Source organism: Apodemus sylvaticus, chromosome 6 (assembly GCF_947179515.1).
Source record: "Apodemus sylvaticus chromosome 6, mApoSyl1.1, whole genome shotgun sequence".
Classification (NCBI taxonomy): Eukaryota; Metazoa; Chordata; class Mammalia; order Rodentia; family Muridae; genus Apodemus; species Apodemus sylvaticus.
The window spans coordinates 137,306,915-137,321,751 of record NC_067477.1 but is presented as its reverse complement, the minus strand read 5'-3'; the positions used below and the strand labels follow the sequence as shown (position 1 = coordinate 137,321,751).

Here is a 14,837-nt window from a genome sequence, read left to right as displayed (position 1 = left end):
CCGCTAAAATCAGGGACTAGACAAGGCTGTCCTCTCTCTCCATATCTTTTCAATATAGTACTTGAGAAGTATTTTTTAAGATTTATTAAATTTTACTTTGAATTTTCAGTAATTAAGACATTGTAGAATGCTTATTTTAGCAGTATAGATAGATATAGTATAGACAAGGGAATAATAAAAAGCTTAGACAGAAACACACACAAAAGTCACTTCAAACATAAAAATAGCTTTATCAATTAGAAAATAATATATTCAATAAATATTCTTAGCACTGTTGTTGATTTGTGTGATGAAACACTATTCCATCAAATATTATTATGCTATTAAATTAAAACTGAAGCTGAGTTTCTTACATCAATCACAATTATTGAAACCAAATAAAATGGAAGTTAAATATTATAGAGGAAAATTAAGAAACTTACTAGAAAAAATGTAAGTCTATTTTCTGACTTGAAACCTACCTAACTACACAGCTGATCTGGAATGTGAAGTCAGTGTAAAATGACACATAACACAAAACTGCTCACAGAGGTCCTATAAATCCCAAAACAGTAAAAGTTAAATGACAGACCTTTAGTGACATTAACTTTTATAAATAAAATAAATGACAAGCACAAAATTCAGATTAACAACACCTCTGTGCACTAAGTTGTAAAGAACTGACAAGAAAGGTTCCATGAACTAAATGCAGTAAAATTTGTCACTTCCTGTGACTTTACCACACACTGTTTATTGTCGAGCTTAATAAATTATTTATATAATGTATATTAGTTTTACATTGTGACTATAAAATTTAAAACCAAATCTCAATTTTAAAAATATTTTAATTCATTTTACAAAGACTGATTTAGTGATAGCTGGACATCTATAAAAATCTATGTCAACTGGATATGTGAGGTGTAGCAGATAGAGTTTCTTGTCACTGAAGTTATTCAGACATATTTTAAAATAAACCCAAGACATAATTGAATGAACTGACTTTTACACCTGAAAGATACTAATTCATTGGATGAGTTGTTGAGTGAATTCCTTTAACTGTTCTTCTCAGTCAACTTGTTACTAGTAATGTGTTCATATTTAATAGGGCCACAACATCCCAGAGCAAAATTTGAGTCAATCAACTGGAAGCCAGACCACACCCATCCTTTCAAATTACTTGTCTCTGTTTTCCTCAAAATGATCTAATCCTTTCATTACAACTCATTTTTTCATTGGATAGGAAAGGGAAAGTAGAAAGAAGGTCTCTGTGTGTGTGTGTGTGTGTGTGTGTGTGCGCGCGCACACGCATGCACGCACGTGCCTGTCCATGTATGTGTGTGTGTGCCTGTGCGTGTGTATAACAATTTTCATGAGATGGTGTTTGCTGTATGCAAAGATGGTACTGAAGGTAGTCTCAGCAGGTGGTAAGTTGTAGACATGATCTTAAAGATGTGTAAGCTTTTAGTGTTCACAGACTCTGGGTTGAAAGAAGAAAGCCCTGTCACTTTTGTTAAATATTCTTGAAACCCTTTATTACTAAGCTTAAAAATGCCACTACAAATACCTAGGGTGTCTCTCACAGGAAACCTGTAAAATAAAAAATATAGACATGATAAGTTTATTTATGCTAACTCTTGAAATCAGAAGGAAGTACAGTTCTCAGAGTTAGAAAGGAAAGACAGGAGATGCCACAAAGACTATGCCTGCCTGGTGAACACTGTGACCAGAAGCAGCCCATGCCTGAGGTCACACAAGTGAATTGTCTCCACAGAGAAGCCTATCACAGGCACCTCCCACCCACAGAGGCCTAGTGTTAACACTAGCTTATGCTGTTAATCGCAGGGTGACTATAGCCCAGATATATATAGTTTATGTCAGATGGGTCACAGGAAAACAGCAACGCAAAATACTAAAGGTAAATTTTGTTCCCTTCATGTCAGTACATTAGAGATGTGTCATATAGATGTGTTTGGGGGGGGGGTCAATAATGTCACTGAGGAGAAGTGAGTGGTGAACAGTAGAGACCCCGAGCAGTAAATTATGTGAATCTGCTGATATCAGTCAATTAGACTGATATCTCCAAATATGCACCAAGTTTCTATTTGTTGTCATTTTGGTGTCAAGGAATAGAAAATAGAGACCTTGAAGGATAAGGCAGATGCTTATTGACAAATATTAATCACATATCAATCATATATTATACATATAATCACTACTGACACATTAGTTTTACTTGCCTGGAAGCGACAAAAAAAAGAAAGCATCTCTTGGTGGGTCATGTGACTTTACCCGTTCTCCAAGCAGCTCTCTCTTATCCGGACAGTGTGTGGAGGAGCCTGGGGAATCTGTGGAGGTTTTCGCTGCTGGAGCAAGAAAGCAGGTGGATGGATAAATAAGCATGGCCTTGCTCCTGGTCTCCTTACTGGCATTCTTGGGATCGGGATCTGGATGTCATCACTGGCTGTGTTATTGCTCTAACAGGGTCTTCCTCTGCCAAGATAGCAAGGTGACCGAGATTCCGCCCGACCTCCCCCGGAACGCCATTGAACTGTGAGTATAATCGCGGGACAGCTGTGTGGCTCCCATTTGAGCATTGAGTACTATTATTATTTTCCTATTAGACTGATATCTGCTGGGCTGAAATATTTCTGGCCTGACCAAAGGCTACAATAGAACATACTCCCCCAGACAGACACTTCTGTCCTGTGGCTTTCCAGGGCGAGTTGGTGAAAGTTTATAATGCTATTTGTCAGGGAATACCAGGGTGGAAACTTGAAAGGGAAAGGGGGAGGAAGTAGTTTAGAGGATACATTTACTCTAGGGGTCCACACCCCCTAAAGAAGCAGGAAAAATAAAAGGGAAAGCAAAGTAGAAAACTTAGGAGACCTACACCTGGAAGCAGGAAGTGTTGCCTGAGGCCAGCTATACACACTGGATCTCACGGAGAATATCTGTGGCTTTGCAAACAGCAGCAGCTAGTTCTGGGTTCTGGGGTTCTTCTTAATCAGGAAAAGCGGGCCTTAGGAGAGGGGAAAGAGTGTGATCGGGGTAGCATGGCTAAGCGGGAGAAAACATAGCAGGGAAAGTGATGCCAACTTTAGATTTTCCTCAACTATTTAAACAGGAAGTGTGCATTCTCCTAGAATCGGGCAAGAGCTGGGACATACCTCACCCCATCTCTTCGCTTTGCAATTTCGAATCCAGTGGCCACACACTCAAGAAATTTCCAAACTCTCACAGTGTGTTGAAAGGGATCCGGAGTATATGACACAGAGACCTGCCCTCTCAGCAAGTTCTCTCCTGCCGCCCCAGACACAGGGCTGTTTGATTGTTCAGGTAGCACTCCCATGAGAAGTGCAGGTATGATTCAGGGGGTAAACAACCTCGGGTTTTCACTCGGAGCTATGACTGAATCTCTGATTGTCTCTTTAGGAGAATGTGTGGAACTTAATATGCTCCGTTGGCCTCTCAAGTCAACAGTGACTGTGCAGAGGCAGTGAGTGCCACAGAGGGAAAACATTGCACAGCTCTGTATTTTGGCTACACTGCCCAGATGAGACTGCTCTTCCAGATTATGCAGAAGAATGTGCTGTGCACAAGCCCAGTCTAGTGTCTGAGGTCACTCCAAACACAAGGAAGCCAGTGTACCCTCAACTCCCACAAGTTATCTGCACTTGAGTGTTTTAGGCAGTACCCTCCCTGCCACTGTTTTCTACCTCAAAAGCAGTATTAATGCATGGTTGGGTGACTGTGCCATAGATATAGATCTCTTACTCTCAGCACTGATTCACCTCTCTTTGGGTCTCCTCTATTGCCTCCCATGTGGCTCTGTCGGCCAAACAGTGGTGTCCATGTTTTGAAGTAAATATCCCCTATAAATTTAATTGCTGAGTAGCTAGCGTCCCACTATCTTCTTGGATGCCCTCCACGCCTGGCTGTCTAGTGGCTGTAATTTCTTCCTCAGAAGATGGAATTTTTCCATTCTGCAGAAAAAACATTGGGTAACAAGAAAAGTGGGAGGGAAAGATCAGGGGAACAAAAAGAAGGGACAAAGGAAAGGAGCGATGGGGAATGTTTGTGTGGCACATAATGAGACCCAAGATGGCTTCCTTTTCTTACACTGACACATAAATGACTGAAACACATCCCTGAGCAAGAGCATTTCACAGCCAGGGAACAAGCGTGGCCTGTTGTGATTTTATAGAAACTGAGAGAACCTTAAACAGAACAGCAGAGACAAATTCTGTGCTCTTGATTCTATAACTCTAATTATGTATACACAATAAAGAAAAGTGCATAGAAATCAAAAGACAAATAGATGCTGACTTGGCATTCCCTGACACAAGCCTTGTCATCTAGGGATGAATGTGGCTGTTTGGAAGCTCTGGGGATTATGTAAAGAAGATTTCCTCCTCCCCATAGGACTTAATCAGACTCTACTAAGTGCAGGCACAGTATGCTGTGAAAAAGAAGATAAAGTGGAATAATGACTTGATGTGTGTGTGAATGTGTGTGTGTGTGTGTGTGTGTGTGTATTACAAAAGAGAAGATAGAATGCCAAGAACAGACATTTTGTGTGAAAGCATTGTGGTTGTTTATTATTTCTTTCATTTAAGAATAGGCTTAGGGTCAAGTGGAGCTTTGCCAAGGAAGGAAATTTGAGGACTCAGCCTGGTGCGCCTCTGCACCCTGCAGTGTCCTGGGTTTGGGTAATGACCGTAGTGATGGTCATGTCAGGTTAGGGTGTGTTGACTAGCTGAGCTTCACTGACTACGACCGTGTACAAACATCAAGGCTTGGAGAACCAAGTACCTGTTTCTCCAGCCTTCCTGTCTAGTTCTAAGCAGTTTCTCTTCATTTCCTTTTTTTATGGTAATTATGTTATCCCCTTTCCCCGTTTTCCCCCAGAAACTCTATCCCATCCCTCCTCCCCCTGCTTCTATGAGGGTGCTTCTCCACCCACCCACTCCTGCCTCCCTGCCCTGGTGTTCCCCAAGCCTTCACAGGACCAAGGGCCTCTCCTCCCATTGATACCCAACAAGGTCATCCTCTGCTACATAAGCAGCTGGGACCATGGGTCCCTCTATGTGTACTCTGTGGTTGGTGAGTTAATCCCTGGGAGCTTTGGGGGGCCTGGTTGGTTGATACTGTTGTTCTTCCTATGGGTTGCAAATCCCTCAGTCCTTTCTCGAAGTTCTCCATTGGGGATCCTGTACTCAGTCCAATGGTTGGCTGAGAGCATTCACCTCTGTATTTGTCAGGCTCAGGAAGAGCCTCCCAGGAGACAGCTATATCTGGTTCCCCTCAGCAAGCACTTCTTGGCATCTACAATAGTGTCTGGGTTTGGTATCTGTATATAGGATGGATTTCCAGGTGGAGCAGTCTCAGGATGGCCTTTCCTTCAGTCTCTGTTCCACTCTTTGTCCCTGTGTTTCCTTTAGACAGGGTCAATTCTGGGTTAAAAATTTGGAGATTAGTGGGTGGCCCCATCTCCCAGCTGGGGGCTTTGCCTAACTCTGGATGTGGTCTTTACAGGTTCTTCCTCCCCTTGTAGGGCATTTTAGCTAATTACATCCTGTTGGGTCCTAGGAGCCTCTTGCTTTCCTGGCATCTGGGACTTGCTTGTGGTTACTCCCAGTTCCGCATCCGCCATTGCTATACAACTCTGTTCAAATTCCTGACCACCTGTATATATTCTAGTCTCCTTGAGTACCTGATCCTACCCCCCTTTTCTCCCTCCCTCACCTCTCTTCCTCCCAAGGTCCTCCCACCCCTACCTCCCATGAGTATTTTGTTCCCCCTTCTAAGAAACACTAAAGCATTCACACTTTGGTGTTCCTTCTTCTTGAGATCCATTATATGATCTGTGAATTGAATTGTGTCTTGGGCATTCTGAGCATTTCTTGCCCTCGAATATGCCCATGCTGGTGTAAGCAGCAGAAGGACCAGAAGTACACTGACACACAAGTGGATCCTACTTTCCAAATGGCTAGTGCAGCATGCTTTATGCTTTGTATATAGTTCCTCACTAAAAATCTACAATACAAGTGCAAGCATGACACTGCTATTGCTTTTCAAAAGCATAGAAAACTGGACAGTTTCAGGAAAGAGTTCCATGTAGCTAAAACTAAACCAAATTTAACTCTGCTTGTATCTTCTCTGCGTCTTGTGGGCAATGCATGCCTTCTGACTACGTTCTGTTCTTCTTCTGTGGAAAAATGCCAATATGCTGTTCTTAGAATCCGGACTAGAAGTCAATCAGTCTCTTTCCAGCTGTTCAACTCATATATGGTAGTGTAAAAGCAGACACTAACAACAAGTACCTGAATCAAATTGTCCTTAAAAAACGTTATTTGTGTACATTGAAATTTAAATTTTATATCATCTTATAATACAAAATCTTTTGATTTTTTTCAAACCTGATAGATAAATAATAAATAAAATAAGAGGTAAAGAAAATATTTAAAGCTCATGGCCTTTAAAAAGTCAATCACAAAAATGTTATTTTGGTTATAGATGACAGCCAATTTGGCCCAGTCCAGTTTGTTTGCTGTCTACACTTGCTTCCACTTAAAGCTTCCTTGTGAGAGAATACATTGAATGTGAGTGACTTGAGTCGGGTCTAGGAACTTGAAGCATTGCACCACAGTGAGAACACCAAGCCAGGTCAAGAGTTGGGGCCACCCAGGTGGAGGGGTGACTGTCAGCTTTCAACTGATTGTGACTAGTCAACAATGACAGAGTTAGTGCCTTGCTGCCATTAGGCTGTCCTCTGTGCTCCCAGCTATATGATAGAAATGACAGTGCATGCCTAACTCACAGAATTGCTGTGGAGGCTAAACAAGTAACCAACTTAGCACAATGTCTCCTGGGCTTCTCTTGTTAATAGTGGTGGTATTGGTACGTGTGAAACATTAGACAAACCTACTCTTGCGCACAGGGCTCTCATAAAAATTAGATCAGTTGAGAAAGATAAGAATGATTTGGAAACTGATAGATTTTATAACATCTGTTGCCTCCCTGCTGTTATATGTCATTGGGTGCAGCATTTAACGTTCATACACAGAGGGAAAAAAAGCCACCACCAACAACAAAAACCCAAACAAAAGAGCAAAACAACTTGTATTCCTGTTGGCGATCAGTATTTGCCAAGCACAGAGGAAGCAGGTTCATTCAGATCATCAAAAAAGCAATTGTGATTTTTGACTTATCCTACAATCTGCTTCAGCTGGAGGCAGCCACCAGATCGAGAAAGGTCTTTGATAACTCTTCATTCTTATTGGAGTTGAAATTCTTGGAAAAAAGAAAAAGTAAACACTCACTCCAGCTCCAAATTTTAAATCTAGAAGATACTATGGATACAATTCTTTTCCTTAGCACAGTCTGTAATAGTTAAAGAGACTCCACTGATATCATTCTTGGTTTAGGGAAGGCTGAGCCCAGCTCCTGGCTGCCTGTATTGAACCCTCTCTTCCCTTATATGGGAATATATGATTGCAATCTCATTTGACTAGCATTTACTTCTAATTCATTCTTTCTAAATTTCTATTCTTTCTTGGCCTTAGATTCCTTGTATGGTTTCTTGGCTTAGCTGGTTCTCCACATCTCATAGCCCTAGGTTATTTTTCAGTTAGGGAGAAGTTTTCTGGCTTAGAGTTTGTTTAGCAGAACCTTACTCTGAGGTCTATTTCAGCGTTCTGTGCAAAGAGGGATTGCAATGTACATTCACCATGCTCACAAGTAGTATGATCTCCATGAAAAATAGTTCTTGGTGTTTCAAACATACTTTTGGAGTGCTCTTTTCCCTAGAAGCATGATTGGGGTGTTAAGATTCCAGAAACAGAGACTTTGGGAAAAGCTGGTCTATTCAAGCCCCACTGCCAGAAAGAATTCCTACTTATTGTCAACCATAAGCAGGAAACATGGTTCCTGAGACAGTCCTACTAAACAATACCTCTTGGATAGATTTTCATTGTATTGTGCCAACAAAGTGACAATTTAATGGTGTCTATTCTTATCACCAAGGAGCTTCTAACACAAGACTAGAAAAACAGGCTCGTACCATCATGTAAGTTTCCAAATTACAAACGATCTTCCTACTGCTCCTAGCAACATGCTCTTTCCATTGTGATGACTTTTGTCCTCTGACAGAAGGACTAACCCTCCAAGGTTTTTCTGTTTCTTCCCCTATCCCTTCCTCTTAAATTCCTCTTTTGTCTCCAAATCTGCCTGCTTATTGTCAGTCCATTTCCTATGTAAAAAGCCATTGTCACCATGTTATGACAATTCAATAGGTCAATAGCTTTCCTTGATGGCGTACATCTCCTCACCCTCTGGTGGATGAGCGAACTCACAGGCTGGAAGGTTTCTCTCAAACTGCATCTCTACCTCTCTGTCTTTATCTACACTCTTGCTTCTGTTGCCCTTAGGTTTTTCTTGGCCTCTTGCTGTGTACTCTAGTTAACATGATCACACTGGAAGTTTGTGTCTTTCACAACATCATCTGTGGTTACTCAGTCTTTATTTAGTGTTGCCTTCATCTGAACCAAGATGTGGCTCATTTCACACTTAATCTTGCTTTGGGTTTAATTTTTCATATGTGTCTTATTTCTCCAACTGCAGTGAAAATTTCCCCTGTGCTACTGATTGCATCTGGTTCAATGCAATGTACATTCTGGGTCTTCAATTATGTGTTGAACAAATGATTTCATAAATCAGGCAGGATTACATCTGTTTATTTGTTCTGCTACTCAGTATTGAAGAAAAGATTTTTATAAAAGATGATTATTATTCTCTCTTGCAGTGTACCTCATCAGTGTTTGGTAGTGTTCTTGTTTTCCTTGCTTTTCTATGTGTTTATTTTAAAGAAAATGCCTATATATCACTCTGGAATCTGTTAATTTATTCAGAAAGAGCAAAACAAGTCATCTAAGTTAAAAGTTGATATTCTGTACACTAGATATATCATTAAATTCTTTTGACTTGAGTTAACTGTGTCTACCTCTCTATACTTATAAATATTAAAAAGATGGATGAAATTGCCTAAATAAAATCATTTTAAACCTGACAGAAATGTTCAAAGAGAAATATATTTTGCCAAATAGGACCAGATCTGAAACCTGGAATCTTATCCCTTAGATGTTCTTTAATTGTAGCTCTGTCTGATTACCAAAAAGTGGAGTACTCTCTGTGCACATTGTACGGTGCACAGTGCAGACTTGCCAACTGCCTTGCCTTGTTAAGATGTTCCTTTGAAAGAAACAAGCAGTTCTGTGTTAATGTTATGCATACAACATAATCCTTCCTCCTAAAAAATAACCCCTGCACCTAGTTTTTTGAAAATTGTCTATGGTCAATATTTGGAATTTAATTGGGCTGCTAGAAACATTTGTATTCCCTACAGAAGAAATACAGTACCTTGAACAAGTAGAAATTACATTTTAAGGGAAAAAAATCTTTAAAAGCAGAAGATGAACTCTACCCTGAGAATTGTCTAAGAGCTATAATTTACAGAGGCGTTATCAGCAATTGAAGGATAGAGGCTTGATGGTACAGAACTTCACTTGCTACATGATGATAAAATACCACTACTGTTCCTAGGGGTCCCTGCTACCCTTCCTCACTGAAGAAACCTGCATTTTAGAAAAGGGGCGTTTCATGCCAGAAGATGAGAAATTCATTTGGCTTTTGATTATCCTTCTCCAAACTAATTAATTGGATTATCCAATCACTATAGTTGATTGGATTATATTTTTTCTTTTAGCTGTTAAATTTTGACTCTCTAATTTAGTTTTATTTAGACTAGATTCTAGCTTATATATGTCCACAAGGTCAACCATGAAAGAGAGTAATTATTTTTAATTGCCTAGGATCTGATTATAATGAGATTTGGATGTTTGTTTCTGTTCTGACCTCTCCCTGAAATATCTGAAAGCATGCTTTCTGTCTCTGACCTGGACATGCCATCACCTTGTTCTTTTATATGGAATATGCCACTGATCTGAAGTTCTTCAAATATATATATATGGAAATCAAGCCATGGACTTGAACTCAATTAATTTTTTAGCCTTAGGTGTAGTGTGAGTTCATTTTCCCTCTCAAATCTTTCTCATCAAACAGTAACATAAAGCCTTTACACCAAGTCCTGTTTCAACAATTGCAGTAAATGTACACCTCTATAATGCCCCACTTGATGAAAACCTACCTCTACAAAATAGAGGACCCCCCATAAGCTCAATTAAGCCTCAATGAAATAGAAAAATCAACTGACTGAGGATACCAGGGAGAAAATTCTTATGTAGGTTGCTGGAAGATGAAACTAGAAGGATTCTGGTTCTTTTCATTCTGAAGTGCTTTCATTTTATGAATACCATCCAGGTAAACTTGAAAAAACCAATGGGATTTTCTTAGGCCTCAAATTCCAACAGTTGAATAATAATTCTAGTTGCTGTATTCAATATGTGAGGATTCCCTTGGGCTTAATGTAGTTTTGTTGTGTGAAAAGCAGTATGGAGAATCTATAGGTCTACAGACACCTAGAGTGTTGTTATAAGTTGATAAAGATTTTGAACAAGAATTTGCTAAGATTCTCAGCTCTAACTGTGACATTGTGCCTAAATAAACAAAGTCGAGAGGTTGCTGAGTGTGCTGCCCCTTTGAAACCCACTTAGACGACGACAGCAGTAGGAAAGAGAGGCTCCTGCTACCGGAGGGTCACATTCTGGAGTTCCAAATGGTCAGGAGTAACATTCCACTCTATGAAAATATATGAGATTGGTCTCAGAAAGACAGGATCCTACCCCTAGAAGAAGGTGTGGCCTATACTCATGCTTCCTCTTCTCTCATCCTCAGTCTGTCAGTTATCCTCTGAGCATTCTGCCCCCCACCACCACCCTGGATCCCTGGGCTGAGCTTTTGTCCCAACTTATTACCCTCTGTGATACAAGTCTCAGATTCAGGACAAAAAGCCAGATGTATTCTGGCATCAAGTCAACATCCCTGCAGCCTCTCTCGTCCTTTCTGACCTCAACTCTGTTGGGTACACACTATTTTCTCATCCCTACCTCCCAAATATATCTTCTATTTCCCTACCTAAACATGAATATTTTTTCTCATCTAAATATATTATTCTTCTCCAATATATTCCATTTTGAGACCACAGGGAAGTGACTCATTTTTTCAAAACATGTTCTTTGAACTACAAGAATTTATTGATTATATATGTCCAAGATACTTGCCAAGGACCGGCAATGTCCCTTCTCCTATGAAGTTGCAAAATAAGCATCAAGTAACAACAACTTCAGTTTTCCTTATTCCTACCCACAACAACCCACTCCCTAAAGAACAATCCTTGTGAAGACCACCAACTTGATGGTTTATTGCATGTTGTTTATGTAGTATAAAGAACAGATGATGAAAACTAGAAGAAAAGGATACCAGTAGAACTGAATGAGAACAGGGATATTGCCTAGCACTGAAATAAAGCTAAGGAAGACAAACCAGCCTTTCTACATTTTTCTTGCTGATCACCCTATGGTGGATTTCAGGAGCTGTCTAGGGCCACTTCTCAAATGCCTGTGGCTTAAAAGGCTGGAAACTATTTACTATATTTTATAAGAACAACATAGGCAAGAAATAAAAGATAATAACTAACACCAGCAAATTAATGGTAGGGCTTAATGGAACATGTTCATATAATCACATTTCACTTTAAGTTTTCAAATTATGAAAATGACAGGGTTGGATCTTCTGAGCTTAGATGTGAAAGACTGACAAACAACTTGGAAGGAGCAGCAAGTAAGAAAGACTGGGATATTGTATTTCTTTCGCCAAATTTTTATTGTATTTACTTTTCACCAAAGCTACTGTGTTCCGAAATGTTGTCATGCATTTGTTGCAAAAAATTTTGCCCATCAGTGGGCTACGTTTGCCAAATCCACCCAACCATCACCAGCAGCAGGACGGTAGTAGCACCACTAGAAGGACTGCTAACACCACCACCACCACCACCACCACCACCACCAGCAATACTATCACCATTACCATCACCATCACCATCACCACCACCACCACCAGCAGCACTAGCACCACCACCCGCAGTAGCAGCACCAGCACCAGCAGCACCATCACCAGCATCAGCACCACCACCAGCAGTAGCAGCAGCACCACCACCAGCAGCAGCAGCAGCACCAGTAGCAGCAGCAGCACCACCAGCAGCAGCACCACCACCACCAGCAGCACCACCACCACCAGCAGCACCGGCACCACCAGCACCAGGAGCAGCAGCAGCAGGAGCTAACACATTATCTTCATAGTTGGAAATAACAGTGACTTGCCTCACAACGTTCATGGGCCTCCAAAAGCAATACACCTTCAAATATAAAGGGACACAAGCAGAGGGTCCCAAAGCCCTGAACTCCTAAGGAATTTCTCTTTCTTCCTAAGGAAAACTCTTTTGTGTGGCTATGTTAGCCTTAAACTAGAAGAAGAAATCAAATACAAAACAAGACAATCACTTTTCATTTTCAGCCCACTGCATGAACCATCCGCAGCCAGCTCTGGGCATTGCCACTTCCATATACCTGCCTACACTGGGTTCAGACTAGAGAAGGAAGATACTTTGTGGGTAAGCAGTGTGACATTTGTCTTCATGTATACTGGAAAAGGGGAAAATCATGCAGTAAGAAATGCTGGCTTAGGTTATAAAACTGAGACAGTAACAAAAAATATGAGTATGTGACAAACAGCTGAGAGGTCATCTGGAATCCTGCCTATAGTAGCCACACTGCTTATCACGCCCCTGAGCATGAGAAATGCCCAAATTCCTTCGAGAGGAACACACAATCTTAGAAAGGCATGTCATTCCCCCAAACAAACACTCAAGACAAGTGGAAGAAGAACAAACAGTTCTGATAGTAAGATAGAAAGCCATAGAGCAACTCTTGGGAGCAGCTCTCTTGTGGAAGATTCCTAAGAGAAAATAACAACAGTGGCGGACACTGTAATAATCTCAGCAGAAGACCCAGCTGGGTCATTAAGTCGAGGGAACATCAAATCTTGGATCTGGACTCAGGCAGGTCATGCTCCCTGGAGAAAATCTTTCAGACTCCTGCAGGAGGATAAAGCTTTTGTTGTCAGCATCCGGGCACACTGATGGATGAGTAAGGGCTCTGGGAGAAATAACTTAGCATCTGCATTCATAACTGGTACCTAGTACCTATAAATCCACAAACTCTGTTTATGATCTGTGAAGAATGCATCTTCAGCACCTGCGCTGCTGGCCTAAGTTCAGCTACTTGGGAGGCTGAGGCAGGATTGCCAGCCTGGGTAACTTAGAGATTCAGTATCACTTTTTTCCTAATCTGAAGAATTTCATTATACAACTCAATGGCAGAGTACTTGCTTAATATTTGGGAGAGCCTGGTTCAGTCCTCAGTACTACACACGCACACACACACACACAAAGATGATACATGAATTAATGCATCTGTGATGTTTTGTGGGGTAAGGGCTCTTGCCTAACAACTCTCAATGTGTCTAGCTGCCTATTTATTTATTTATTTATTCATTCATTTATTTATTTATTTATTTATTTTTGATGAGAAGGGATTTGAGACATGATCTCCCTATGTAGCACAGGCTGGCCTAGAACTCTCTATGTAGAACATGTAAACCTCAACCTCAGTGTCCTCCTGCCTCTGCAATCTGAAAGCTGCGATTAAAGAAGTGTACCACCATCCTCGGCATCTTAAACAAACTCTGCCAACCTTTATCCAGCTCTCTTTGTTCTAACCTCTCCCCAGAGCCACCATACTCCAAAGGATGGGAACTGGGCACCACCAACCACATTGCTGAAGGAGATCACTGACTCTGAGATGTCAGAATGGCTCTGCATCAAAACAAATATCATGTGAGGGTTTCTGCTCCGACTGTGCAACCTTGGGGTGAGCTGAGGTTCTACAAATTAGCCAGCCCAACGAGAACACTACCACAGTGTTGGTCATTGGTCGTTGCATCTTGTTCACAGCTTTACAGTCTAAATATTTGGTTGCTCTTCTTCCTACAACCTTGTAGCTTCACACTTTAAAAAATATCCCCTTATGATTTCCTCGGTGAGGTTTTATGCGGAGGGGGGGGAGGGGAGGAATTGTTTGTTTAACATTTCCTCCCCACACAGGAATCCTGATTCATTATTCAGTTGGCTCAATCTGGCTCTGTTTTCATGTTTGCATTGAAAATCCTTCTTGTCACAAGGCTGGTAAATTACTCTTTATTCTTAGTACTATTGATACAGTGATTTTCAAATAGAAACAAAAAGTCCAGTATCAGAGATTTGCCTTCAAACTCAAATGGCAAACTCAAAAACACCTTGAAAGACTCCACAGAGCTGGCCAACACCTGCCCACTACTGCTTTCTTCTGACTCCATGCTAGAGCTTCTCTGACATCTCAGGCCAAACTTTAATCTTCTCTTCCAAGTTCTGCACTGCTTCCCAACCTCAGATACTAGGACACACATTCTTTAGTCTGCTGTGATCTGCATTCTCTATAGTCAGAGATTCAGTCATTCATCCAGTCTGTAGGGTTACATAATACATACTTTGTGCCATCCTCAGCTGCTTCACAGAGCCCCAGTCATGGAATGCCCAATGAAAGCCTGGATATCTTTACCTGGATCCCTCCTTGGAGTCACGAAATGAACAAGTACAAAAAAGTACGATTAACCTCCTTCACGCAAGGTGCCCACCTCTCCCTGTGTCACTGAGTCCAAGCCCCCAAATCATCCCATCACCTGGTACTAGAGATTTAGACTCTGAAGTGTGTCTCTGAGGTCTCCACGGCTCCATATCCACACCACCA

General features: G+C 41.1%; 1 protein-coding gene across 2 annotated transcripts in view; it reads left to right on the top strand.

Annotated features, from left to right (window-relative positions):
• Positions 1–2,377: 2,377 nt before the first annotated feature.
• Fshr (follicle stimulating hormone receptor) overlaps positions 2,378–14,837 on the top strand; it is a 200,379-nt gene continuing 187,919 nt past the window's right edge. For both annotated transcript variants that reach the window (XM_052184814.1, XM_052184813.1), the window contains exon 1: positions 2,378–2,529. In XM_052184814.1, coding sequence (XP_052040774.1) covers positions 2,378–2,529 — 152 coding nt within the window. The remainder of the gene's footprint in view (positions 2,530–14,837) is intronic.